The sequence below is a fragment of the Myotis nattereri genome (assembly GCF_964212035.1).
Source record: "Myotis nattereri genome assembly, chromosome: 18".
NCBI lineage: Eukaryota > Metazoa > Chordata > Mammalia > Chiroptera > Vespertilionidae > Myotis > Myotis nattereri.
Genome location: NC_138093.1, coordinates 5,695,000 through 5,720,940, shown reverse-complemented (window position 1 = coordinate 5,720,940; position 25,941 = coordinate 5,695,000). Strand labels below are relative to the sequence as shown.

The following is a 25,941-nucleotide window of genomic DNA, read 5'->3' as shown; positions in this document are numbered from 1 at the left end:
AAGGCTGCCTGGACGGGAGGTGGAGGGGTCTCCGCCAGGAGGGAGAGTAACAGCGGAAACAAGAAACCGGGGATGATCAGACCAGCGGGGATGGGCCTGCACCGAGATAAGATCACTGCGCACCCCACGGGGCAGGAATCGGGAGGAGGGGGGCCTGGGTTTCCTCCCAAGACGCTGGGAGGCGCGGGATGAGCAGTGGGAAGGGGGTGGGGACCAGCATGAGCGAAGGCAAGGAGGCAGGAGTGCAGGTCAGAGAGAAGGCCCAGGCTGGGATAGCGGGTTCCCAAAGCAGCAAAGGAAGCCAGGGACAGAATGTGAGGGCCCTGCATCCCCCCAGAGGAGTCCGCGCTTTATTCGTTGGGTGGTGGAAGCCCACACTGACCAGCATCCGGCCCCCTCAGCCCCCTGGACCTGCCCAAGGCCACGTCCTCCCTCCGGAGGCCTAAACCCCCTCGCACAGCCCTCAGTCTCACTGGCCCTGGAAGGCTGCTCTATGGGGAGGCCCTGCTTCCTCCTCGGCGGCCCTTCCTCCACCCCGCGCGCCCCCTCTGCCCCCTCTCCAAACCTGCTCCAGCCCTGGCCTCCTCGCCCCTCAGCACCTGATGACGTGTAAGCTGGGCACACAGGGCGTCCGGGAGCCCAAGGACGCCGTGCAGCGGCTGCAGCAGCTGGACGCTCAGGGCCGGGTGTGGAGCCAGAACCTGCTGCTGCAGGTCAGAGACGGCTGGCTCCAGCTGCTGGACATCGAGACCAAGGTCAGCCCTCCGCGCACCTGCAGCGGGTCATCGCTAGCCCAGCTGTGGGAGAGCTAGCCCCGGGCGTCGGCTCCACCCTCCCTGCCCCAGACAGCAGCCGCCCTCCCGTGGGCAGTGCCCAGGCCTAGGAAGAGACCGGGCACAGAGGCCGGGGGCGGGGGAGTGGACACTGCAGCCCCAGGCCACTGCCGGGCTGGGGTGACCCCGGTCAGGAGCCCCTACGAGCCACCCAGGCTCTCGGTGACCTCACAGCCACCCTTCCACCTGGCCCAGGAGGAGCTGGACTCCTACCGCCTGGACAGCATCCAGGCCATGGACGTGGTGCTCAACTCCTGCTCCTACAACTCCGTCCTGTCCATCACCGTGCAGGGGGCGGGCCCACCGGGCGGCAGCACTCTGCTCTTCCAGTGCCCGGAAATGGGGGTGAGTGGCCGGGGTGGGGTCGAGAAGAGAGTGGGTGTGGGGCCCAACAACCATCACTCTCCCCAAACACACACACACACACACACACACACCCCTGCCCACCTGCTACTCTTCCAGGCAGAGCGGCTGAGGACCAGCCTGCAGAAGGCCCTGAAGGAGGAGCTGGAGCCCAGGTAGGCAGCCTCTGCCCCGCCCCCTGCAGGAGCGTAGAGCTCCCTCCAGCCCAGGTGAGAGCCCAGGAGCTTGCAGCCCAAGGAACCGGGGCCTGGAGCTGGGAGGGGCCAAGCTGGGGCCAAGGCTGGAAGGGCTGGGGCCTGGCCGAGGGGACACTGGAGACTGTCCCTAGAGCCTGACCAGGGACCTGAGAGAGCTCAGAGGTGGGCACATGAGGCAGGGAGTTGGAGGGGAAGCAGGGAAGGTTCCAGGGGGAGGCCTGGAGAGAAGTGTGGGCAGGGCCTCTGTCTCCAAAACACTGTCAAGCCTGTGTCCCCACCGTGTGCTCGGCAGACCCCGATTTGGAGTCCCTCACCCCGGCCAGGACAGATGGAGGGGGGCCCCTCTGGAAAGGCCACTCCCTAAGGAGCAGGCAGCCCCCCTGGAGTGGGGGCCCCCTCCAGAACAGCCCCCCTGGATGGCCCCAGAGCACAGTAAGTGTGGGGTGCGGGGACGGGGGAGGAGAGGTTTAGATTAAAGATCAGAGGCCATGCCCCCTTACATTGCAGGCGTGCCACCATCCCCACGGCCCCTGTCACGACACTCCAGTGCCCGAGAACCAAGCACCTTCGCTCTGCCTCCTCCAAGGAGCCCCCCGACCCCTGAGGACACAGTGAGGGACCAGGTAACCGCAGATGGTCTGGGCCTGCCGAGCTCCTGAGCCTGGCGAAGGGGGACACCAACCCTTCCCCCCAGAAACCAGGTCCCAGGGTGGCCAAGGCAGGGCTGGGGCTGAGAAGGGATGGGAGGGTGCGGGGGGGTGGGGGGGCTGGGGCAGAGGCAGGGGCTGGGGCTGGGGCAGGTTGGGGGTCCCAGGGGGGCCTGATTGCCCGCCTAAAGCCCTAGCTCTTTGTGTCCAGGAGGTGCTGAACCACATCCTGAGGGACATCGAGGTGTTCATGCAACCGCTGATGAAGACCCAGGTCAACGCCGGTGCGAAGAAGACGAAGAAACAGGGGAAGAAAAAGAACGCGGGCCCGGGGGGTGAGTGCTGAGGGCCAGGGGAGAGGGGTGGTGCCCCGGGATACCCTGTGACCCGCCGCCTTCTCCCCACCCCCTCCCCCACAGGGAGGACACCGGCGCAGTACGTCGATTGCTTCCAGAAGTTCAAGTACAGCTTCAACCTCCTGGTATGTGGCTCCCACAAGTTCCCAGCCCTCCCTCACACCCCTGCCCCCAGCACCCCCATTCTGGGGCCTCACAGGCGTCCCAGGCTTCTCCCCTGGAACCTCCCCTCCCCCCTCTCAGAACCTTGGGGTGTGCCAGGCTCCCAACCAAGGCCCGGGACACGGATGGGCCCTGTGGTCCCGGCGCAGGTGGGGTGGATGGAGGGTGGTGATGGTACCCTGTGTCCCCAGGGGAGGCTGGCCATCCATCTGCAGAATATCAGTGCCCCCGAGCTGCTGCACAAGCTCTTCCGGACTCTGCACTTGGTGAGTTGGGGAGGTCAGGGTGGCGAAGAGGTACAAGCTGAAGCGTAGACCAAGCACAGGCCAGGGTGGCGGGCAGAGGGTAGAGGGAGGCTGTGGGATCTTCCCCTCACTCACCCCCACACATTTTCCTTGACCCCAACACACCATCCCACTGTGTACAGCGCCCTGGGCAGACTAGAGGGGCTGGGGGTGGAGCCAAGGACAGTGGGAGCTCTGAGGGCCAGAAGGAGCAGCAGGCCTGAGGCCTTGGGCACCGCAGAGGCTGCACGAGACTCCGGCCCTGCCCACTCCAGCTGGGCCTGCGGGAGCCTGGCTTCCTGACGTCGCCCTCCTCCCTCTAGGTCCTGACGCAGTGCCCTGAGCGTGACCTCGCAGGCCAAGTGATCTCACCCCTCCTCACCCCCGAAGCTGTCGACATGCTCAAGTTCTACCTAAGCCCGCCTGACAGTAACCTCTGGAAGAGCCTGGGCCCGGCCTGGACCACCAGCCGGTGAGGGAAGATGAGGCTGGGCGTGGGGCATAGGGCAGGGCATGGGGTGTGGCGAGCTCTACACTGTCACAGACCAGAATCATCTCAGAACAAAGCGGTGGCTCCGCATGGAGCTCCCAACTCTATGTCACACCAAGTGCGAACAATTTATTTATATATATTTCAGAGAGGAGGGAAGAGGGAGAGAGGGATAGCAGCCATCAATGAGAGAGAATCATGGATCGGCTGCCTCCTACACGCCCCCTACTGGGGATCGAGCCCACAACCCCGGGCATGTGCCCTGACCAGGAATTGAGCTGTGACCTCCGGGTTCATGGGTCAACGCTCAACCACTGAGCCCCACAGCCAGGGCGAAAAACACTTCTTTTTAAACCATCACCTGCCATCACCTGCCTCAGAAGGTAAGGCGTTATCTCAGGAAAAAAGAACAATTCTCCCAAGAATGTAGAGTTGGCAACCTTCTACCAAAACACTTTCTCACTTTTGTCAAGAACAAAGTGAAAACGTGTCTCAATCGGGCCCAGAACTTAAGAATTACTGACATAGGAATTGCTGCAAGTGTAACATCTGTAAGACGTGGCAACCAACTGGCCGAGGAGTTAAGATCAAACATGAGGTGCCACATCCGTGTAACCCTGAGATGGGCAGTTGGACAACAAGGCCAAACCGATGAGAGCCGTGGGGAGTGGGGGGTAAACCCAGCTTGGATGTGCTGGGCTGGGGTATCAGTGAACATCCCGCAGAGATGGGGGGCGGGGAGGCCCTGGCCCTCAGGTGAGAGGTCCCACCTGGCTATGAGGGTTTGAGAACAGTCAGCACAGAAATGACAGCGCCACCTAGAGGCGAGCCCTCCACAGGCAGCCCTGGAACTCACCTTAGTGAGCAAGGTCGCTCTGTCCCGGAGAGAGAAGGGGAACTTCTATATGTAAGTGGAGAAAGGAAAGAGGATTAAGGAGGCAAAGAGATATTCCAGAGAGTTGAAAGAAGAAACAAAAAAAGCAGAGGCATAAAAACCAAGAGAGAAGAGGGTTTTAGAAAGAGAAACCACCAGGAAGCAAGCCACCTGCTCCGGCATCTTGCCTAGTGAGTTCTTTTCAACTCAGCTCCATTAGGGGGTGGTTGTCCAACCCACCCCACGACATCAAGTATAGTTCAATGTAGTCTATCTATTTAGCTGTGACAGAATGTACATAAGATGCAATTTACCATTTTAATGTTTTAAAGAGTATAATTCAGTGGCACTAAATACTTAACAATGTTGGGCAACCATCACCACTATCCATTTCTAGAGCTTTTTCCGGGTCCCAAACAGAAACTCTGTACCCATTCAGCAAGCAACACAACTCTGTGCCGATGCCTCCCTCTCCCCAGCCCCCGTGAGCTCCTCCTACTTTCTGGCTCTGTGTATCATTTTAAATACAAAACTAGGTCAGATATGCCCTGGAATGTTTTCTGATTTCTTACAATAACAAGAAGTTAGTGAATGAGTGAGTTGGAAGACAAAAAATACAGAAAATTGTCTAAAGAGGGTGTAAAAACCCTCAAGAGTTGAATTTCAGGCAAGTTCTATTTAGGTGGCCTGATTTTACGCAAATTGACCCCAAGCTGTAAACAATGCTAAATGCTGTGGTTTGGAAGGACATGGGCCATACGAAGCCAGTGGACTTGGCAATCAGGAGATTATGGGGACTTTAGAAAAACTGGTAGCAATAAAGTAATGGTGGAGGTAAGAATCGGGTTGCAAGGAATAATGAAAAGTAGGAAGGGCGGATAGACACATTCTCAAAAAAGTTGGTACAGAGAAGGGACTAGAATAACAGATTAAAAGCAGTAGTAACACAGTCAAGGGAAGGCCTGAGCATGTTTTTAAGGCAAAGGGACCACTTAAAAAGATTCAGAAAATAAACAATTTATTTGTTCCCATTGAACACATATTCTTAGCTGACGCCTATATACCCTCCACTGTCCTGGGGACAGCAGCTCCGGGGACAGGTGGAAGTCACGTGCAGCACATGTGAGAAGCGGAAACCCAGGCGGCCAAGTGCAGTGACAGTGCAGGAGGAAAAATCCACACTGCCCTGCCCCCACCTTAGGTCCGACCCCCAGTCTGTGTGATCGATTGCCCGGCATGTTCTCCTGGAGCTGATATTCTGAACTCCGTGGGCAGAGGCGAAGCTGGCCACAGATCCCTGCCCTGTGGGATCTGCTCACACCCTGCCCTTGCCCCTTCGCGGATGTTCTGGCGCCTTTCAGCTGTGTGCGTGGGCACGGTCAGGGGCGGGGAACGTCCGGCCCTCGGGCCATCTAAGGCGCACGAAATCGTTTCGTCTGGCCCTGCTGAGGCATGAGGGGCGAGTTAATTAAATGTTGGGCCAGATACCGCAGGCTGGTTTTTCAGTTGATAATTGTGTGTGGCTCTCGAGTGATGTTGCAAATGCCCAAATGGCCCTGGGCAGCAAGAAGGTTCCCCACCCCTGCCCTAGGAGGCCCCGAGGCTCTGTTCCGTCTCCTCCTCCGTCCCACGGCCTGGAGCGGAGTGGACTCAGCTTGGTTCTCTCCCAAGGGACAACTGGACAGGCCATGAGGTCCCACCCTACCAACCTACGTTCTATGATGGCTGGCAGCCTCCAGAACCTTCCAACCAGGTAAGGGGAGCTTAGCACGGAACCCTACTCAAAGCCCTGCCTCCGGCTAGTTTCTGCCTTCTCAGTCCACACCATGGTCACGTGGCGACCGAGAACCCACATGTAGGTGCCAGGCAGGCAGGCAGGGGAGGGGCCGTGAGGCGGCTGGGTGGGCAGCTCTGTGGCCAGCTCCCTGCCTCCATGCTGCCCTCCCTCACTCTGCCCTCGCCCGCTCTCTCCTGCCCCCACAGGCACCCCCAGGATACCAGGACTCTGCTTCCCTCCGGTGAGCCCGGGGCTTAGGCAGGGCTGTATGGTTAAGGGAGGGTGAGAAGGGGCTGACCCTGTAGACCTATAGGAGAGAAGTCCCCAACTGAGTCCTCAGAGATCAGCCACATCCCAGACCCTGCTGCCTGCAGACAACGCCCCCCCAAGCCCCACTAACACTGCCCTGTCATTCAACCCTGTGGAACCCAACAGTGGCCTCCCGGCTCGGGTGGGAGACAGCTGGGCTCCGGGGCTGGGCCAGGGGCTCCATTTCCCCGGTCCTGGCTCCAGCACCCTCGGTCGGGAGCGGGGGTATCAGGTCAGGGAGCACCCCCTACCAGGCTCAAGTGGAGACACACACCATGGCCCTCCGTGCGGGGCCCTAACCTTGTGCCCTTCACCCCAAGGCCAGTGCAGCCAGCCCTGAGAATGCAAGTCTTATTGGAGTTTGAAGCTAGGAACCCAAAGGAACTGACAGTGGCCCCGGGAGAGGTGGTGGAGGTGAGGCCGGGCTGGGCGGGCGGGCGCTGCAGGCAGCCTGGGGTGGGGGTGCGGGTGGGGCTGCTGGGGTGGGTGGCCTAGAGAGAGCGGGAACCTGGGGAGGGCCGGGGAGGAGAAAGCCTTGTCGGGGAGGGAAAGCCATGTGACTGAGGGTGACTCCCGGCAGGTTCTGGACCACAGCAAGCGGTGGTGGCTGGTGAAGGACCAGAAGGGAGACAGCGGCTACGTTCCCAGCAACATCCTGGAGCCCCTGCAGTCGGGGCCGCCCGGGAGCCAGAGCCCGGCCCTTCGGGTACTCCAGGGCCCAACCAGCCTCAGCTCTGGGGCCAGAGCGGGTGGGGCGGGGGCCTCGGGACCGTGGAGAAGGTCGTCCTGGTTGATTTCATGTCATCGCGTGCTCACGTGGCCGAGCTTATCAGGAGCCAGAGCCGAGGCTAAGCCTGGGCCCTACCTGCCAGCATCCCAGAGCAGGGCCCAGGCGATGGGGGCCCTGGGGGGCTCTGGGAGGAGTTGGTCTCTGACTCCCAGTGCCCCCAATTCTAGGCCCCGATGCTGCGACTGAGCTCCAGGCCCGAGGAGGTCAGAGCCTGGCTGCAGGCAGAGAACTTCACCCCTGGGTGAGCGCTTCGCCCTGGGGGTACATGGGTGGCCTTGGTGGAGGGTTCAGACAGTAACCAAGGAGACCCAGAACCCCAGGACCTGCCTCCTGTCTACCCGCTACCTACACGGTACTTACATGGCACATGACAGTCCCACAGAGCAGAAGAGGGGCTGTGTTCACTCCTAAGTGGGGAGCCCTTGCCATGGGGAAGGCAGTAGGATTGGGGGAACACAGGAGGAACCTCAGCTGCTACCCCCCTATCCCACCACCTACCCCGACAAGATTTTCTTCCCTGCACACCTCCCTCCAGACCAGGAGTCTGAAATTGGTTTAAGCCAAAATGCATAGGTTACTCCTTCACCTCCACATGCCCTGTTCCATGAATTTTCCCGCAACCCCAGCCTCGGATCCCAAACGGCCCCTCTCTGCCAGACTCGGCCCAAGTCCCCTGCCCACACTGACGGCCTCTGTCTGTCCCCAGCACCGTGAAGACCCTCGGGGCCCTGACAGGGTCGCAGCTGCTGAACCTGAGCCCGGGGGAGCTCCAGATGGTGTGTCCACAGGATGCCCCCCGGGTCATGGCCCGGCTGGAAGCCAGCAGAAGGATGCTGGGGGTGAGAACACCCTGGGAACCCCAGTGGAAATGTGGGGTGCTCCCTGGGTGACAGTGAGAGCCAGCAGGCCCGCCCTAGGGAGGAACTGAGCGTGGCGGGTTCTGGGCACGGGCTCTTCCCCCAGGGACTTGACAACACGGGCTCGGGCAGGCCTGGAGGTCCAAGCAGAGTGTCCACAGGACCTCTGGGGGGTCCCTTCCCTCATCTCCATCCTTCTTTCCTCAGATAAGCCCTTAGGCACCAACTCGGACATCTCCAAGATCAAGGCCTTCTCACAGCCAGACAGAGGATCCGATTCTCTTTAGAGCCCCGAGCAGTCCTCTTGCAGGCCCCCAGATTGCAGCGAACCCCACACCCAGCTCACACAGCAAAGAGGACGAGCAAGCCCAGAGGTTGGGTGGATGGTGCCCTCTCGCTGCGTGGGGAGCCCTCTCTGGCGACCATCTATTTATTGTGTCTGTCCCAGACCCGGAGCACGTGTGCCAAGCTTTGTCAAGATGCCGCTGAGCCGAACCGGTTTGGCTCAGTGGATAGAGCGTCAGCCTGCGGACTCAAGGGTCCCAGGTTCGATTCCGGTCAAGGGCATGTACCTTGGTTGCGGGCACATCCCCACTGGGGGGCGTGCAGGAGGCAGCTGATGGATGTTTCTCTCCCATCGATGTTTCTAACTCTCTATCCCTCTCCCTTCTTCTCTGTAAAAAATCAATAAAATATATTAAAAAAAAAAAAGATGCCGCTGAGTCCTCTCCTCCCCAATAAAAGCATCTCTAAGCCTGGCATGTGCCCCCCTTGCAGCTTCTTCTGGGCCTGATGGGGGGTGGGCAAGGGAAGGGAGGCAGGAGGAGCTGGGACACTGGGCGGGACCCAGCAGCAGCCCTGCACCCATCACTGGAGCAGACTGAGTGGGAGTCCCCGCCACCTGGAACGCGGAGGCAGCCTTTGAGATGATGGCCCTCTTGCTGAACAAACTCCCAACCATGCTCACCATCGTTGCCCTTCTGCGCACATTGTTCCGGTGTATCCCAAGGCGCCCGCCACGCCGAGGGCAGGGCGCTCCCCAGGACCAGAGTCCGGGCTGCAGACAGCGGGAGGCTTCGATCAGCCGTCCTGGCTGCTGGTCTGCTTGGCAGCTGCTTCCCTGGATACCATTTCGGTCCCCTCCTGCTGGGCAAGCCGACCTTGAGCTGCCTCCCCAGCTTGTCTCTAGAGGCAGAATGTAGGGAACGGTGGACTGGACGTTCAAAGTCCACCAACTGGCTGGCAAGGCACCTCACTCTCTGGGCCCTATTTTCTCAAAGATTAGTGAAGAGTTTCAGCACTAATGTGGCTTCTAGGATTTAAGGTACACAGCACAGGCACTTCTACGGATTCAGCCTACACATAAGCCCTGATGTGCTGTGGATCAAGGGCCCCTGGAGTTCTTTTTCTTTTCTTTTTTTCTTTTTTTTTTTTTTGTTACTCCTCACCCAAGGATATTGTTCCCATTGATTTCTATTGAGACTGAGTGGAAGGAAGGGGGAAAGACAGAAAGTCAATGTGAGAGAGACACATCAATTGGTTGCCTCCTGCACATGCCCCAACTGGGGCCGGGAATTGAGCCTGCAGCCAAGGTACGTTGCCCTTGACCGAAATCAAACTCGGGACCCTTCAGGTCTCAGGCCGACGCTCCAACCACTGAGCCAAACCAGCTGGAGGCACCCTGGGGTTCTTAGAGGTTTCCGTAAGTATCTCTTAGCTGGATTCGTCCAGGACCTTAACATGGCTGAGGCCCCAGATCACCGGAGGTACAGACCGCCTACGTCACTCCCTCGAGTTTCCAGCCTCAGAATATCATCTCTTTTCCCTCAAGCGAAAACAGGCGAGACCTTCGGGGTCTGACACTCAAGGGCAAAAGTTAATCAGAAAGTTAATGTCTTGGGATGGGGAGGAGATATTAAGCCACTGTCCTCTGGGCTGGTGGACCTGCAGGCGTCCTAGGAAAAGGGACATATTCCAGGATCAGGAAAAAAGGGCTTTAGCGCCGTGCCCCCCAGATTTCCCAACAAAGATTGAGATAAGGTGAGGGGCTGCCCGGATGTCCAGTTCAGTGGAACTAACATGAGCTGTGCTGTTAGACAGACCTCAAACTCTCATGAGAATTTGAGAGCTTAGAATGGCAACCCACCCAACCCCTCCAGGCCTCCTTTATCTCCCTCTGTAAAATGGGCATAAAATCTACTTCGCAAAGTTGTGAAGCTTAACATATATGAAGTACCTGGATGACTGCCTGGCATTTCATAGGAAGTGACTGAAGGTTAGGCCTATACCTCAGGCGAATTTGCGACTGGCCGTTTGTTTTCTTGGGAGGAGAGATTCAGCCATTAGGAATGTATCTGTCCTGTGTGTTGCACTTTGTTTCTTTCTTCTTTTCAGTGAAATGTCCTTTTAAAAAGTCCCAACCTTGCTTCAGCCAGACTAATGGAGAAACAGGATTTCCCACATCCTGGCGGGCGAGGCGGGAAAGGATTTGGGGTCCTAAGTGGCAGGGGCTGGGTAGACCCTGGGGCCAGGAACCTTGGAGTAGCTCTGGCCTCCCGCCCACCCACCAACATGCACACACAAGGGTGGGGTTCCCGGGTGATCAGAGCCACAGCCTTGCCCACCTTCCCCCTTGCCCCCCGACCAAGTAAATATCTCACTCTCCTGGGGTTACCCTCACTGCTCGGCTGTGGGCGCTCTTCCCACCTGTGGGCACCATTAACAGAGTGCAACTCCCACCCTTGGGGAGCGCAGAGTCCCGACCCCAGGTTCCCAGGCCCTCAGCCCCCCAGCCCCCCAGCACGCGCGCTGCACCCCTCCCGGGGCCTCGGGACTGCAGAACCCGAGCCCGCGCGTGGCCCAGGGGACACGTTAGGAGGGAACCCGGCGGGGGGCGGAGTCAGGCTCTCGCGTTGGCCCCGCCCACCACCTCGGGTATAAAGAGCCGCCCGCTCCGCGCTCGCCTCCCTCCGAAAGGCACGGAAAGGACATCACCATGTCGTGCTCTAAGTCCATGGTCCTCGGGTACTGGGATATCCGCGGGGTGAGTGTGCTCCCCACGGCCCAGCCGCTGGGGCGGGGAGACGGACAAAGAGGCGCCGGGGGCTCCGGCCAACGGCCCCCACGGAAGCGCTGTCCTCGGAGCCCAGCCCCGCGGGGTCCCGGTCGAGTCCCCGCCGCCGAGGCGGCCCCGGCCCCGCCCCTGGGACCCGGGCCGGCGGAGAGAGGCGGGGACGGCCGGCCGCCGGGCCGATGGCGGGGCGGGAGCCGGGGGGGGGGGGGGGCGGGGGGGGCGGGAGCGGGGGGGGCGGCGGCTTAACGACTACCGAGCGGGACGCGGGGCTCGGCAGCCCGGGCGGGGACGTTGGCGGGTGGGATGGGGGTGGGGAGGGGGCTGCGCAGGCGCCCACCCGGCTGTCCCCCCAGCTGGCGCACGCCATCCGCCTGCTCCTGGAGTTCACCGGCACCCGCTACGAGGAGAAACGGTACACCTGCGGGGGAGGTAAGGCGCGTCCGAGCCCCGGGGGCGGCATCGCTCCCAGCCCAGGGCGAGGGGTGCCCCGTCACCTGGAAGCGCTGACCTGCAGCTGGGCTCTCCCTCCGCCCAACCCCGTCCTCACCCTCCACCAGCGCGGCCCCAGGATGAAGGGGTCAGGCAGGGGGTGGGGATGCTCCTGGGACAGGCTCTTTCCCCAGCGCTTCCCACCGCCCGGGCGGGAAGGTACGGAGGTCCGTCCCACTTCGTTCTCTCTTGCAGCTCCTGACTTTGATAAGAGCCAATGGCTGGACGTGAAATTCAAGCTGGACCTGGACTTTCCCAACGTAGGTGGTTTAGGAGAAGGGGCCCAGAGGGAAGGTGTCACCTGGACCCCCACTTCTTCCCTCTCTGGCCTGGGGGGCATCTACAGCGGGGGCTCTTCGCCAGGATAGAATAAACAGCCTTCAGGGGCTCAAGAACTTGGAGAGAAGTTATTCTCACTTCCACAAAGCACTGACTAAAGCCACCAGTTGCTTCTATTGTGCATATGAGCAGTAAGTGACGCTGGGTATGGGCCATGTTTGTGGCTCTGTCACTAGTAGAAATCAGGTATTTTCATATTCTATTGGATATGTGGTAGGTATTGTAAATAAACATGTACATCCATCATACTTGGACATTGTGGTAATTACTACCCCTGCTTGTTATTTAATTCACTAATAGGCACATATTACTGTTACAATTTTGTTTTCTTAATGTTTTTATAAATTGTGTAAATATGTGTAATTTGCTTTATGCCTTTAAAAAACTTCTGCAAGAAGGGTCCATGGCGTGTGCGCGCACACACACACACACACACACACACACACACACGCCTACATTCAGGTGGGGGCCCAATCTCCACCTTCTACTTATGTGCTTCTTCCTGCTGACAGGGCATCTTCTCTCTACTGTTCATGTCCCTGCAATTCTTACCTGCCCCCGGAGTCAGGCAGCTTGTTCACTTCACCTTTTCCTTCCAGCTGCCCTACCTCATGGACGGCAAGAACAAACTCACCCAGAGCAACGCCATCTTGCGCTACATCGCACGCAAGCACAACATGTGTGAGTGGGTAGGGCTGGGGACGGGGACAAGGCTGGCCGCTCTCTGGGGCGGGGTGGATATGCCCAGGGTGATTGCTTGTCATCTGGCCTACAGGTGGGGATACTGAAGAAGAAAAGATCCGCGTGGACATCATGGAGAACCAGATCATGGACTTCCGCATGCAACTGGTTCGAATCTGCTACAACTCGGACCATGTGAGTTTCCCCGGCAGGCAGGCATGAGGGAAAGGAGCCTTAGGAACCCAAGGTCAAGTCTCCATTCTCCTGCCCCCTTCCCACCAACCCAAGCTGTCGGAATAGGAAGCAGAACTCTGACGTGGTGGGGGTTTGTTTGTCATAAACTGGTGTTGGCCCTCTTCCGTTCCAAACCCCTCCTGTGCACCCTGCCATCCCAACCTGAGGCCCTGGAGAGGAAGGTGCCTGGGGAAGGGGCCCTGAGCCCCAGTTAGCTGTGAACACGATGACAACTATTCTCTTTCTCTCTCCTCCCCCCCCCCCGCCCCCCACCCCAGGAAAAGCTGAAGCCCCAGTACTTGGAACAGCTCCCTGGACAACTGAAACAGTTCTCCCTGTTCCTGGGGAAATTCTCGTGGTTTGCAGGGGAAAAGGTAGGAGGAGGGGAAGGGAGAGGATCGCGCTCTGTCGCTGCAGGTGCTCATGAACTCCCCCGACCTCACCATCTTACTGTGTCTCTAGCTCACCTTTGTGGATTTCCTCACCTACGATGTCTTGGATCAGAACCGTATGTTTGAGCCCAAGTGCCTGGATGAATTTCCAAACCTGAAGGCTTTCATGTGCCGTTTTGAGGTGATGGAGGCTCCCTACACGTTTCTCTTACAGAAAACACTCACAGGCTCCCCGGGACCCCAGGGACCCCATTGTGGTGGGTCTTGCCCAACACCAGCTTTTGCCTCGAGGGATCCGTGGTTGGGCACCTCCAGACCTTTCCATCTTGGGAAGGGTCCAGCTACTGTACCCCAAAGGGGGGTGGGGCCAGGCAGCTGTGAGTGCCACTGGTTAGAAACGGGCCTTCAGGCTGTGCTGGTCTCTGAGGCTTGGCGTGCTTCCCCTGCAGGCTTTGGAGAAGATCGCGGCCTACATGCAGTCCGACCGCTTCTTCAAGATGCCCGTCAACAACAAGATGGCCCTGTGGGGCTGCAAGAGAATATGCTGAGCAGGAGGCTGCCTCCCACCGCCTCCTCTGCTCTGCCTCCTCCTGCCCCCGGGGGACCTGTGTGCTTTCTTCTCTGCTCTGCTCAATAAATAGCCCTTAGGCTACTGGTGTCGCACTGGCTCTCTCTCGGGAGGAAAGGCCGGAGGAGAGTGAGGATGCGGGAGAATTATTACCAAGATGTGGCTCAGTCCCTGCAACACTGACACTCCCATCCCCCAGTGTGTTCAGTGGCTACTATAGAGGGTCTTGCCCAAGCCTTGAGGGTGAGCACTAGAAAGAAAGGTGAGCCCTGGCCTGTGTGGCTCAGTGGCTAGAGCGTTGGCCTGTGGACCAAAGGATTCCAGGTTCAATTCTGGCCAAAGGCACCAGCCTCAGTTGCAGGCTCCTCCCAGGCCCAGGCCCTGGTTGGGGCACATGCAGGAGGCAACCAGCCGATGTGTTTTTCTCACATTGATGTTTCTCTCTGTGTTTCTCTCTTCCACTCTCCCCCAAAAAATCAATGGGAAAAATATCCTTGGGTGAGGATTAAAAAACACACACAAAAAAACCTGTGTTAGGAGCCGTTCCCCAAAAAGCACTAGAGATGCTCATTTGTATTCATTGTTGAAGGTTGAGCAACTGGATTAAGGCGTTTCCAGTTCAGAAGGCAATCGCTTATGTGACTCAGAAAGACGAGCTGCAGCGTATGTCATTGACGGGAGGGTGGAGTGGCGGCCATGACGTGTGTGGACATGGGTCTGCCTCTCAAGCCAGCTTAGGGCTCAGCACCGGAGCCTGGCCTCAGAGGAGAAATTGTACAGCCCTTATCCTTCAGCGGCAGGACTAGGTTGAGCAATGAGCCACACTGACAAATGGGTTTGGGGGTTCGGGGGGATGTGGGGGAGGAGAGCATTGGGGGTTAGCCAGTGACTTTTCCAATCTGCAAATTTGCTCGTATCACTCTCCTACTTAAGTACAATCAAGGGATTCTTAAGCCTCTGGGGAAGGACGCAGTCTCCTCCAGTTTACAAAGTCCTTCAAATCACTCCACTTCCTGTCCAGCTATCTCTTGGCAGTGCCACCTGCCCCTACCTGGGGCCCGGTTCCAGCCTTTCTGAATTCCCCGGGGGCTGCAGGGTGCTGGACATCCTGGCTCTGCCATGACAGACTGGCCCCTGGACCTCGTGCCTCCTCTGACCAATGAACCCTCCCTCACCGGCTGTCATGAGAAGTAAGCCACTCTGCCTAGAGCGCCTAGAACAGACCTGTGTTATGTAAACTTATAAACAAGTTATCCAAAAGCACCGCCACAGCAGCTTCCCACAGTTATGACTCGGCTCACAGGTGCCCGGCTGAGGCCTCCGTCAGTCTGGGTTTCCCACACACCTGACCTCAGGGCCCCTGCTGACCACCTGGGACCTGAAGCTCGAGTTTGTAAAACTGGTGTATTAAGCCACTGAGATTTGTTTGATCCTGACCAACATTCCCCGGCTCCCCAGGCCAATATATATATAGATTGATTTTAGAGAGGAAGGAAGAGGGAGAGAGAAATAGAAATATGAACAATGAGAGACGAGAGAACTATTGATCAGCAGCCTCCTGCAGGCCAAAAACACCGGGGATCAAGCCCACAACCGGGTATTGCCGGAAGCCGGTCCACCCTTGCTGCTTGACACAGTTGCTGCAGGGAAGGAACATCTGCACAGCATATGTTTCAAGGGACCTGGCGTATATGGCATACTGTTCTTAATATGTTTGCTCCCCTTCTTGGCGCTATGTGTTTTAACCAAGGTCACCTCTCCGAGAAAGGTTGTTTCCCCAGGTAGGGATTTTCCCCTGAACTTAGGGAGGGAATAAAACCCCTTAACTAAGTGCCAGGAGGGTAGTTAATCACTTTACAAACAATCACGCTTAAGCTACATACTCTTAACTCCCTGGAATAGAGATAAGAAACACCCTAATCTTTGGAATAGAAATTGATAGGATTAAAATCAACTGGTATAAATACAGATGTAACAAGACAATAAAAAGACAGAACCTGGGCGAGGGTGAGACATCATCCGCTCACGTCGAGCGGTCCGAAGCCGATTTCCTAGGAGCTGGGGCGCCCGGATCGAGGAGGAGGCCTCGGGATGTCTGTAGTAGACGAGCTCCTGGCCGACCTCGAGGAGGTGGCGGAAGAGGAGGAAGGAGGAAGCTATGGGGAGGAGGAAGAGGAGCCGGCGATCAAGGATGTGCAGGAGGAGACACAGCTGGGTCTTTCCGGGGATTCGGTCGAGAGCATCGCCAAGCTGTGGGACAGCAAGATGTTTGCTGAGATCATGCTGAAGATTGAGGGGTACATCAGCAAGCAAGCTAAAGCTTCGGAAGTGATGGGACCAGTGGAGGCAGCGCCCGAATACCAGGTCCTCGTGGACGCCAACAACCTGACCGTGGAGATTGAGAACGAGCTGAACATCATAAGTTCACCTGGGACAAGTACTCGAAGCGGTTCCCCGAGCTGGGGTCGCTGGTCCCCAACACGCTGGATTACATCCGCACGGTCAAGGAGCTGGGCAACAGCCTGGACAAGTGCAAGAACAACGAGAACCTGCAGCAGATCCTGACCAACGCCACCATCACGGTGGTCAGCGTGACCGCCTCAACCACCCAGGGGCAGCAGCTGTCGGAGGAGGAGCTGGAGCGGCTGGAGGAGGCCTGCGACATGGCGCTGGAGCTGAAGGCCTCCAAGCACCGCATCCACGAGTACGTGGAGTCCCGCATGTCCTTCATCGCACCCAACCTCTCCATCATCATCATCATCGGGGTGTCCACAGCCGCCAAGATCATGGGGTGTCCGGCGGCCTGACCAACATGTCCAAGATGCCCGCCTGCAACATCATGCTGCTGGGGGCCCAGCGCAAGACGCTGTCGGGCTTCTCAGCCACCTCCGTGCTGCCCCACACCGGCTACATCTACCACAGCGACATCGTGCAGTCCCTGCCCCCGGATCTCTGGCGGAAAGCGGCCCGCCTCGTGGCTGCCAAGTGCACGCTGACAGCCCACGTGGACAGCTTCCACGAGAGCACGGAGGGGAAGGTAGGCTACGAACTCAAGGACGAGATCGAGCGGAAGTTCGACAAGTGGCAGGAGCCTCCCCCTGTGAAGCAGGTGAAGCCGCTGCCTGCGCCCCTCGATGGGCAGCGCAAGAAGCGAGGCGGCCGCAGGTATCGCAAGATGAAGGGGCGGCTGGGCTGACGGAGCTCCGGAAGCAGGCCAACCGCATGAGCTTCGGAGAGATCGAGGAGGACGCCTACCAGGAGCACCTGGGCTTCAGCCTGGGCCAGCTGGGCAAGTCGGGCAGTGGGCGCGTGCGGCAGACGCAGGTGGACGAGGCCACCAAAGCCAGGATCTCCAAGACTCCGCAGTGGACCCCGCAGAAGCAGAGCGTGGTGAACGGCGGGAAGTCCACCACCCGCGACCGCTCCTCGGGCACCGCCTCCAGTGTGGCCTTCACCCCGCTCCAGGGCCTGGAGATTGTGAACCCACAAGCGGCTGAGAAGAAGGTGGCCGAGGCCAACCAGAACTACTTCTCCAGCATGGCCGAGTTCCTCAAGGTCAAGGGCGAGAAGAACGGCATCATGTCCACATGAGGGTGCACCCTGGGTGGCCGCCCACGGCAGACGTGGAGGCCATGTGCTCCCAAGGGGTCAGGGCTGGGGGCTCCGATGGGGGAGCCCGCCAGTGCCCAGTGCCCGGACTGTCCAGGGGGGTGCGGAGGCCCCCGCACCGAGATCGCTGCCCCAGTTGGGGGCAGAGCGATCCCCACCACACCTCGTTTTTGTTATTTTAACTGGGAAAGGAGATACTTTTGGGGAAAGTGTGATTAAAAGCACATTGTCAAAAAAAAAAAAATAAGACAGAACCTGGCTGGAGATCCTGGCTGGAACCTCGCTAGGGAAACTTGCTAGGCTGCTGATCAGCTGCTGTCTTTGTGTCATTCCTTCTTCGCTGACTCTGTCCACACCTTTGGGAACCCCTGGACCTGGTGGGGTTGGACCCCAACAGGGCATGTGCCCTTGACTGGAATCGAATCAGTCCACAGGCCGATGCTCTATCCACTGAGTCAAACCAGCTAGGACTGCCCCCCTCACCCACCCACCCACCCTATTTTTAAATTGATTTTTGAAGAGAGGAAGGGAGAGAAACACTGATGTGGGACTGAACCACTGGCTGCCTCCTGCACACCCCCAACCGACCCAGAATCCAACGCGCAATCACCACACGCCCAGCCCCGGGACAGAGCACTGCGCTCTAACCACTGACCACTGGCTGGGCGGCCGTGCTCTGTGTAAGGAGCAGCGGGCTCCGGTCCGCACTGCAGGGGAAGAGCCGCCAGGGGGCGCCAGCGACCAGTGCCCGGGGCAAGACGCGAACAGGACGCAAGGGACAACAGGGCGGGGCGCCCCCTACTGGCTCCACCGTCTGTGTCATCAGAATGCCAAAGCCGGAAGTGACACCCAGGGCCCTAGTCTCCAGCCAAAAACCTGGAGAATACGTCATCATCCTGCGCCGACGCAGGAGAAAACCAGGCTCCAGGCGGTGGTGTCGGCGCAGGGTGGCTTCACTCCACTGCGGGATGAAAAGGGCTCTTGGAAAGTGAAGACCTGACATGAGATTCTCCAGGAAAAGAAGCGACGGCAGGAGCAAGAGGAGAAAGCAGAGATAAAGCGCTTAAAACATTCCGATCGGTAACCCTTGGGCTCCGTCCCAGGGGCTGAGGTTGGTGAGGTGCGGGATAGGGCTCCCTTTGAGCTGTCCTCCTTTTCCAGAAGAATGGCGCTGTCCAAGAGGGAGCGGGAGGAGCTAACACCATGGAGAGGGAAGACGGTGAAGAGGGTACTAGGTTTCTCAGAGCCCACGGTGGTCACAGCAGCGCTGAACTGTGGGGAAGGGCATGGACAAGGAGAAAGCAGCTGACCATCTGAAGCCTTTTCTTGAGGATTCTACGCTCCGATTCGTGGACAAACTGTTTGAGGCTGTAGGGGAAGGCCGAAGCTCTAGACATTCCAAGTCTAGCAGTGACGGGAGCAGAAGACGAGAGCTGAAGGGAGTGTTTGGTGATGACTCTGAGATCTCCAAGGAATCCTCAGGAGGAAAGAAGCCACGGATACCCCGTGTTGAGGAGGTGGACGAGGAGCCAGAAGTGATCCCTGGGCCTGCTTCAGAGAGCCCGGGCATGCTGACTAAGCTCCAGGTCACACAGAAGATGGAGGCAGCAACTCGACAAATCGAGGAGAGGAAGAAACAACCGAGTTGCGTGAGCCCCTCTACAGCTCAGCCAAAGACTCCTTCTTCCTCCCACCCAGAGCGCCTTCCAATGGGCAGCACTATTCAGCCCTCGCAGGCCGCCACTTCCATGAATGATGCCATGGAGAAGGCAAGGAAAGCGGCTGAACTACAAGCCCGCATCCAGGCCCAGCTGGCACTGAAGCCAGGGCTCATTGGCAATGCCAATATGGTGGGCCTGGCCAATCTTCATGCCATGGGCATTGCTCGCCCGAAGGTTAAATTAAAAGATGAAACTAAACCTACACCACTGATTCTCGATGAGCGAGGTCGCACTGTAGATGCAACAGGCAAGGAGATTGAGCTGACACGCCGAATGCCTACTCTGAAGACCAATATTCATGCGGTGAAGAGGGAACAATTCAAGCAGCAGCTTAAAGAAAAGCCATCAGATGATGTGGAATCCAATACCGTTTTTGACCCCCGAGTTTCCGTTGCCCCTTCCCAGCGGCAGAGACCCACTTTTAAATTCCATGACAAGGGCAAATTTGAGAAGATTGCCCAGCGGTTACGGACAAAGGCTCAACTGGAAAAGCTGCAGGCAGAGATCTCACAAGCAGCTCGAAAAACAGGCATCCATACTTCAACTAGGCTGGCTCTCATTGCTCCTAAGAAGGAGTTAAAGGAAGGAGAGATTCCTGAAACCGAGTGGTGGGATTCTTATATCAACCCCAATGGCTTTGACCTTACAGAGCAAAACCCCGAGAGAGATGATTATTTTGGAATCACAAATCTTGTTGAACATCCAGCCCAGCTCGACCCTCCAGTCGACAGTGACACACCAGTTGCTCTGGGAGTATATCTGACCAAGAAGGAACGGAAGAAACTTCGAAGACAAACAAGGAGGGAAGCACAGAAGGAGCTACAAGAGGAGGTCAGGCTGGGCCTGATGCCTCCTCCGGAACCCAAAGTGAGAATTTCTAATCTCATGCGAGTATTAGGAACAGAAGCTGTTCAAGACCCCACGAAGATAGAAGCCCATGTCAGAGCTCAGATGGCAAAAAGACAGAAGGCGCATGAAGAGGCCAACGCTGCCCGAAAACTTACAGAACAGAGAAAGGACAAGAAAATGAAAAAGCTTAAAGAAGACATTTCACAGGGGGTACACATATCTGTATATAGAGTTCGAAATTTGAGCAACCCAGCCAAGAAGTTCAAGATTGAGGCCAATGCTGGGCAACTGTACCTGACAGGGGTGGTGCTACTGCACAAGAATGTCAATGTGGTGGTAGTGGAAGGGCGCCCCAAGTCCCAGAAGAAATTTAAGCATCTTATGCTGCGTCAGATAAAGTGGGATGAACAGACATCTACCACAAAGGGAGAGGATGAGGAGGAATCCGATGAGGAAGCTGTGAAGAAAACCAACAAATGTGTACTAGTCTGGGAGGCTACAGCCAAAGACCGGAGCTTTGGGGACATGAAGTTCAAACAGTGCCCTACAGAGAACATGGCTCGGGAGCATTTCAGAAAGCACGGGGCCGAACACTACTGGGACCTTGCGCTAAGGGAATCGGTGTTGGAGTCTACTGCAGCCGTGGGCAAACTACGGCCCGCGGGCTGGATCCGGCCCGTTTGAAATGAATAAAACTAAAAAAAAAAAAAAAAGACCGTACCCTTTTATGTAATGATGTTTACTTTGAATTTATATTAGTTCACACAAACACTCCATCCATGCTTTTGTTCCGGCCCTCCGGTCCAGTTTAAGAACCCATTGTGGCTCTCGAGTCAAAAAGTTTGCCCACCCCTGGTCTACTGACTGAGCCTACGCCAGCCCTTGCCTCCACCCTCTCGCTTATGTCTCTTCAGTCCTCCCTTATGCTACTTCCCAGCCCAGCCCACTCATGTGTGATCTCAGAACGGCGCCACGCTGACATTGGGGCGAAGGGAGAACACATTGCTCTCTTCCCCTGTCAGCCTGGGGCTGCCCTTTACTCCCCGTGTGTGCATATGATTAAAGAGTCACTTTAAAAAAAAATAAATTCTGATGACCTTGACTCCAAGCCGGATTCCCTTGAGGAGGGGGAGCTGAGGGACCACCGCATGGAGATCACCATCAGGAACTCGCCCTACAGGAGGGAGGACTCCATGGAGGACAGACGAGAGGACAATGATTCTTTGGCTTTCAAACCACCCCAGCATATGTCACGGAAAGAGAAAGCTCATCACAGGGAAGATGATTAGAGAAAAGAGAAACGTAGGCATCGTAGTCATTCAGCAGAAGGGGGCCAGCACGCCAGAGTGAAGGGGAAGGAGAGCGAGCATGAGCGCTGGAAGCGGCACCGAGAGGAGCAGGACGAAGCTCGGAGCTCGCTGGGAGTGGGAGAGGCGGGAGATGGCGAGAGAGCATTCCCCGGAGAGAGAGGGACCGCCTGGAGCAGCTGGAAAGGAGCGGGAGTGGGAGTGCAGGCTGCGGGGGCCGCAGCAGTGGGAGCCTGTGGGTCAGACCCGGTCCTGCCCCGGGTGACGGGCTGCTGGGGCCCGGCCTGCGGTGACGTGGCCTCGAGTTGAACTGCTGGCCTCGTTTTCCACATTTTGTTTCTATTTTGTCTTGGCTTGTAAATTTGTAGAATTAAATCTTATTTCCTTGTGTGGAAAAATAAATCCAGAAAAAAAGATGAAATGAATGCGTGTGTGATTGAATTTCAGGTGAGCAGGTGCAGCTCTGTGGCCCCACTTGGGGACAAAGGGCCAAGCGGAAGCCATGAGAAGGGCGAGTCCCCAGGGTGCGGAGGGAAGGACATGCATCCACAGGACCGCGTGTGTTGTGGTAGACGTCTGAGGACATGAGAATAGATCTGTATTTTATCTTCTGCAGAATAACATTTCCAAAGTTTGTTTCAAACGGGACAAGCCACGGAAGCTGGGCCTTTCGGACAGGACTCTGCTTTATCGGGGGGCTGTTGGGGCTACCCCACAAGGTGGGAGCAGCCAGATCGGCTAAAGGAGGAGGATGACCATCGGCATTTACAGAAGGAGTTGGGATCCATCAGGACCCGCCCCTCCTCTTCTCTGCTTCCAAGTCCTGAGTTACCAGGTGGCAGCCGGCAGGTGTCTCTGTGACTGTCATCAGTAAAGGTCTCTCCGTCAGGAGTTAGAAAGACAGCGGCTAACAACCTGAAAGTGCGGTCACCAGAGGGACGGAGACAAGAGCCAACCCAGAGATTGGCTGATGTCAATAAAAAGAGTCTTATTTCCCCACATCTCTTCTGAATCATCTCACCGAAGGAGGGCACCCCATGAGCTTTGCAAATAAGTACAAGACAGTTTCTCTGCAAGTCTGCGTGCAGGCTGCTTCCTACTACATCCCAAAGCTCACCCTTTTCCCTTTTTCCACTCCCCTTCCCTTAGCATCTTCTGTCGGACGAATCGGGGGTCATCGAATTGGGGCAGTATGCTTTTAGCCTGTCGTTTTCAAAATCCTGACCTGAATGTTCCCCACAGGGAGCAGGCAGTTCCGAAGCCGAGTCCTTAAGGCGCCTATAGAGCCCGCATTACCGGTGCCTAACTCTCCACCTTCAGATCTGTCCTATTTAGGCGTCTGTTATTATTGAGCTGTACCCACACCCAGCAGAACGTAATCCTCGCTAATTCACCTAAAATCCCCTCCCCTTGGCTCAGGCACAGGCCTGCAGGCTCTGAATTCCTGAATTGCACACAAGGGTGCTGCACTTCGGTCTTAAAGGAGCAGGCCCTGGGCATTGGTTTTCTGGTGAGGGTCAGGATTTCAGAGGCAGCAGTGGTGAGGCATTCGCACCCCATACCACGTGTCAGGGGGAGGACCTCCGGTGGGTGTCTGTTCCCAACAAGCAGGTAGGCCCACCTCCTGGCTGCCCAGCCTCCCTGGCCAGTCCCCTGGCCTCCCAGGGGTGCTGCTTTTCCTGTTTCAGCAACAAGGAAGTGATATGCCGCTCCCCTGGGGTGTACCTGAGAATAAGATCTTATCTTGCATACCTTAGCCTCTATCCCACAGGCTTCAGCTGCTGGCTTAACTCCAAGGTCTCCTCTAACCTGGGGCTTAATTTTTATACCTAATCTGGGTGTGGGAGGGACTGCAGCTGGCCACCTAAATGCATTCTTTTGAAACGTGGGTCTACCCCTGTGTCCGAGTAGAGCCACACGTGGGAACCTCACGAACAGACTGTGAACGACTGTGATTTATGCAACTCTGGCCTCACTTGCAAACAGCACATTGTTTCCGTGGGTTTTTCCTCTAGTTTTCTTCCCAGGCTCATGACACAGCTTCCACCAGAGACGGGAAACACCCTACAAGACGCAGGAGCCACAAGAAGGAAGGAAGGGGCCTCAACCCGTATAACTTCAGGGACCAGGGCTGCCCAACAGCCTTTGTTGCCGCGGAGACTGAGAGACCTTAGTTCTTGTCTCTCTCTCTCTCTCTCTTTTTTTAATCCTCACCTGAGGATATTTTCCCCATTAATTTTTTTTAGAGCGAGTGGAAGGGAGGGGGAGACACAGAGAGAAATATTGATATGAGAGAGACCATCTATTGGTTGCCTTCTGCACCACCCAACCAGGGCCGGGGGTCAAGCCTGCAACCAACGTACAAGCCTTTAACAGAACTCAACCCCGGACTCTTCAGCCCACGGACCAACACTGAGCCAAACTGGCTGGGGTTGTTCTTGTCTTTTTTTTTTTTAAATGTATATTTTTACTGATTTCAGAGAGGAAGGGAGAGGGAGAGATAGAAACATCGACGATGAGAGAGAAGAGAGAATCATTGATCGGCTGCCTCCTGCAGGCCTCCTATTGGGAATCAAGCCCGCAATCCGGGCATGTGCCCTTGACTGGAATCAAACCCGGGACCCTTCAGTCCGTAGGTCGACGCTCTATCTCTGACCCAAACCAGGTAGGGCTTTGTCTTTTTGAAGGAAAGATTTCAATCGAGAGACAGAGTGTAGGAAAGTAAGAATTTATACTGAGGACAGTGACAGAGGAAGGGCTTAGAAGAAGCAACAGGAACCGAGGTGGGGCCGCTTTGGCTGGCTGGAAAGTCAGAGAAGGGCGCCTTGGAGACAGGCTCAGGGGGGTTTCCCAGGACGAGCTGCTGCCCACTGCTCCCCTGGTTGCAGGTCTCGTGGAGTCCCTTAGAGGTTAGGGGACACGCGCCTGTGGGGGAATAGCAGGGGCGAACTCTTCAGAGGGAGAGAGAGCGTGCGTGCTCCGGGCCCTTCATCCTGAGGGTATTTATCTCTTTCCTGCAGGTGGAACCCTCAGGGGAGGTCCGAGGGGAGGGTTAAGAGAAGATTCAGCAGCTTTGCAGGTGTGCTCTTTCGGGGTCATGGTCTCCCGATTGGTCGGTGCAGGGCAGGGGTCATGAGTCAATGCAGCTGGGCCTGAGGCAGCCATTTACTTGGGTTTTTTGCTTTTCTGGGCCCGGAGCTGGAATACAACCGAGGCCCAGATGTTACCTCCAGGGAGGAAAAAGTCAGGGTGTCCAAGCGATGTGCTGGGGGAGGAAAGGTCACCCCGGGGGTGTGAGTCCTGTTTATCCAGTTTTGCCCCCTGCTAGGCAGCCGGGCTTTCGGCCCTGGCGAGGTCTGTGCCTGGAGAGGTTCTCTCCTTGCTCTGCTCGTGTCTGGCTCACCGCCTATAACACTCGGACTCTTTGCTGTGGAACCTGAAAGAAGAATAAACTTCCTTTTCTAGAAGCTGCTCTCTTGAGGTCTCCATCAGCTTTGCCTTTCTCTGCTACTACGATAGCAGCTGAGGAACCCTAGGCAGGGAGCTTGTAATTAACACAGGAGATTACAGACCCACGCGGGGGACCCCAGTGCCCCCTTCTCGGTGTGGCTTGTGTCCCCATTCTAGAAGGGGACATACACCCTCAACGACATCTGAGCACTGTCACCAGGCACCAAAGAATCCCAAGTTCTGAGACCTCTGCCGGGTCCAGCCACAATCAAATCACCTTTCAGTTTTCTCCGTTTCGGGGTAGACGTGAGCAGAGAGCAAGGACGATGGACCAGGCACAGGCCACCAGCGCGAAAGCCCCGGGTGGCCAACAATGGACCATTGCAGGTGGGACCTCTGGGGGCGACCTTTGCTCCCCAGCACATCGCTGGCCTGCGGTTTGGACCCCTGACATTTCTTCCCTAGAGATAACCTCTAGGCCTCACTTATATTTCAGCTCCGGCCCCAGAAAAGCAGCAAAATCAGACTAGTGACCCCAGGGCTGACCTCAGGACCAGCTGCATTGGATAATGACCCCCCTGCCAGGGCGTGGACCAATCCATGAGTGGAGACTTAGACCCTGAAAGGACCCACCTGGAAAGCTGCGGAATATTCTATTGTGATCTTCCCCTGGGACCTCTCCTTAAATTTCCACCCTAAAAACCTTAGGACAGGACCCAGCACACCCTCCCAGGAGCACCCCAGGGCCTCTCCCCTCCCTCTCCCCTCCCTCCAGGCAAGTCACCTTTACCTTCCCCACTCCTCAGCCCCAAGCGCCCTTCCTTTGCCTCCGGAACTTGTTTCCTACGCCCATTTCTTCTGAATTACTGCTTCCACCTCTGTGATTTTATAAACAAGTATTCTCTTGTAGTTTGAGTCTTGGTTCTGAGTGATTTCCTAGCCAGAACTCAAGTACCGAGGTTGCTGCACCCAGATCTGGTCTGACACCTGGTGCCATGCCTGCAGTCCCACAGTGTGAAGTCCATACATTCTGCTATTTCTGCCCCACACTTTAAAATGCTTAGCTTTTGCTGAAACCGGTTTGGCTCAGTGGATAGAGCATCGGCCTGCGGACTGAAAGGTCCCAGGTTTGATTCCGGTCAAGGGCATGTACCTGGGTTGCGGGCACATCCCCAGTGGGAGATGTGCAGGGGGCAGCTGATCGATGTTTCTCTCTCATCGATGTTTCTAACTCTTTATCTCTCTCCCTTCCTCTCTGTAAAAAAAATCAATAAAAAAGTATAAAAATAA

At 56.9% G+C, this 25,941-nt stretch overlaps 3 protein-coding genes and 1 pseudogene across 4 annotated transcripts; all 4 read left to right on the top strand.

Annotated features, from left to right (window-relative positions):
- Positions 1-602: 602 nt before the first annotated feature.
- Positions 603-7,972, top strand: EPS8L3 (EPS8 signaling adaptor L3; the record flags this gene model as incomplete). Its single annotated transcript, XM_081113086.1, has 15 exons — positions 603-755; positions 1,029-1,178; positions 1,296-1,351; positions 1,686-1,825; positions 1,901-2,016; positions 2,252-2,375; positions 2,460-2,521; positions 2,750-2,824; positions 3,166-3,314; positions 5,878-5,959; positions 6,190-6,224; positions 6,613-6,706; positions 6,873-6,998; positions 7,250-7,323; positions 7,789-7,972. 15 exons carry the CDS (start codon positions 603-605, stop codon positions 7,970-7,972), a joined length of 1,620 nt encoding a protein of 539 aa, XP_080969212.1.
- A 2,894-nt stretch (positions 7,973-10,866) lies between these two features.
- LOC308534441 (glutathione S-transferase Mu 5) lies at positions 10,867-13,799 on the top strand. Its single transcript, XM_081112944.1, has 8 exons — positions 10,867-10,982; positions 11,366-11,441; positions 11,697-11,761; positions 12,440-12,521; positions 12,616-12,716; positions 13,034-13,129; positions 13,218-13,328; positions 13,597-13,799. Exons 1-8 carry the CDS (start codon positions 10,935-10,937, stop codon positions 13,693-13,695), a joined length of 678 nt encoding a protein of 225 aa, XP_080969070.1. The 5' UTR covers positions 10,867-10,934; the 3' UTR covers positions 13,696-13,799.
- Positions 13,800-15,806: 2,007 nt separating this feature from the next.
- LOC308534392 (U4/U6 small nuclear ribonucleoprotein Prp31-like) lies at positions 15,807-17,306 on the top strand (annotated as a pseudogene). The gene has a single exon. The product of its transcript is annotated as a U4/U6 small nuclear ribonucleoprotein Prp31-like (transcript).
- A 1,162-nt stretch (positions 17,307-18,468) lies between these two features.
- On the top strand, positions 18,469-20,578 carry LOC308534683 (U4/U6 small nuclear ribonucleoprotein Prp3-like; the record flags this gene model as incomplete). Its single annotated transcript, XM_081113250.1, is given in 2 exon segments — positions 18,469-18,599; positions 18,601-20,578. Coding segments are annotated over 2 exon segments (2,088 nt in total). The 5' UTR covers positions 18,469-18,489.
- Between the last annotated feature and the right edge of the window lie 5,363 nt (positions 20,579-25,941).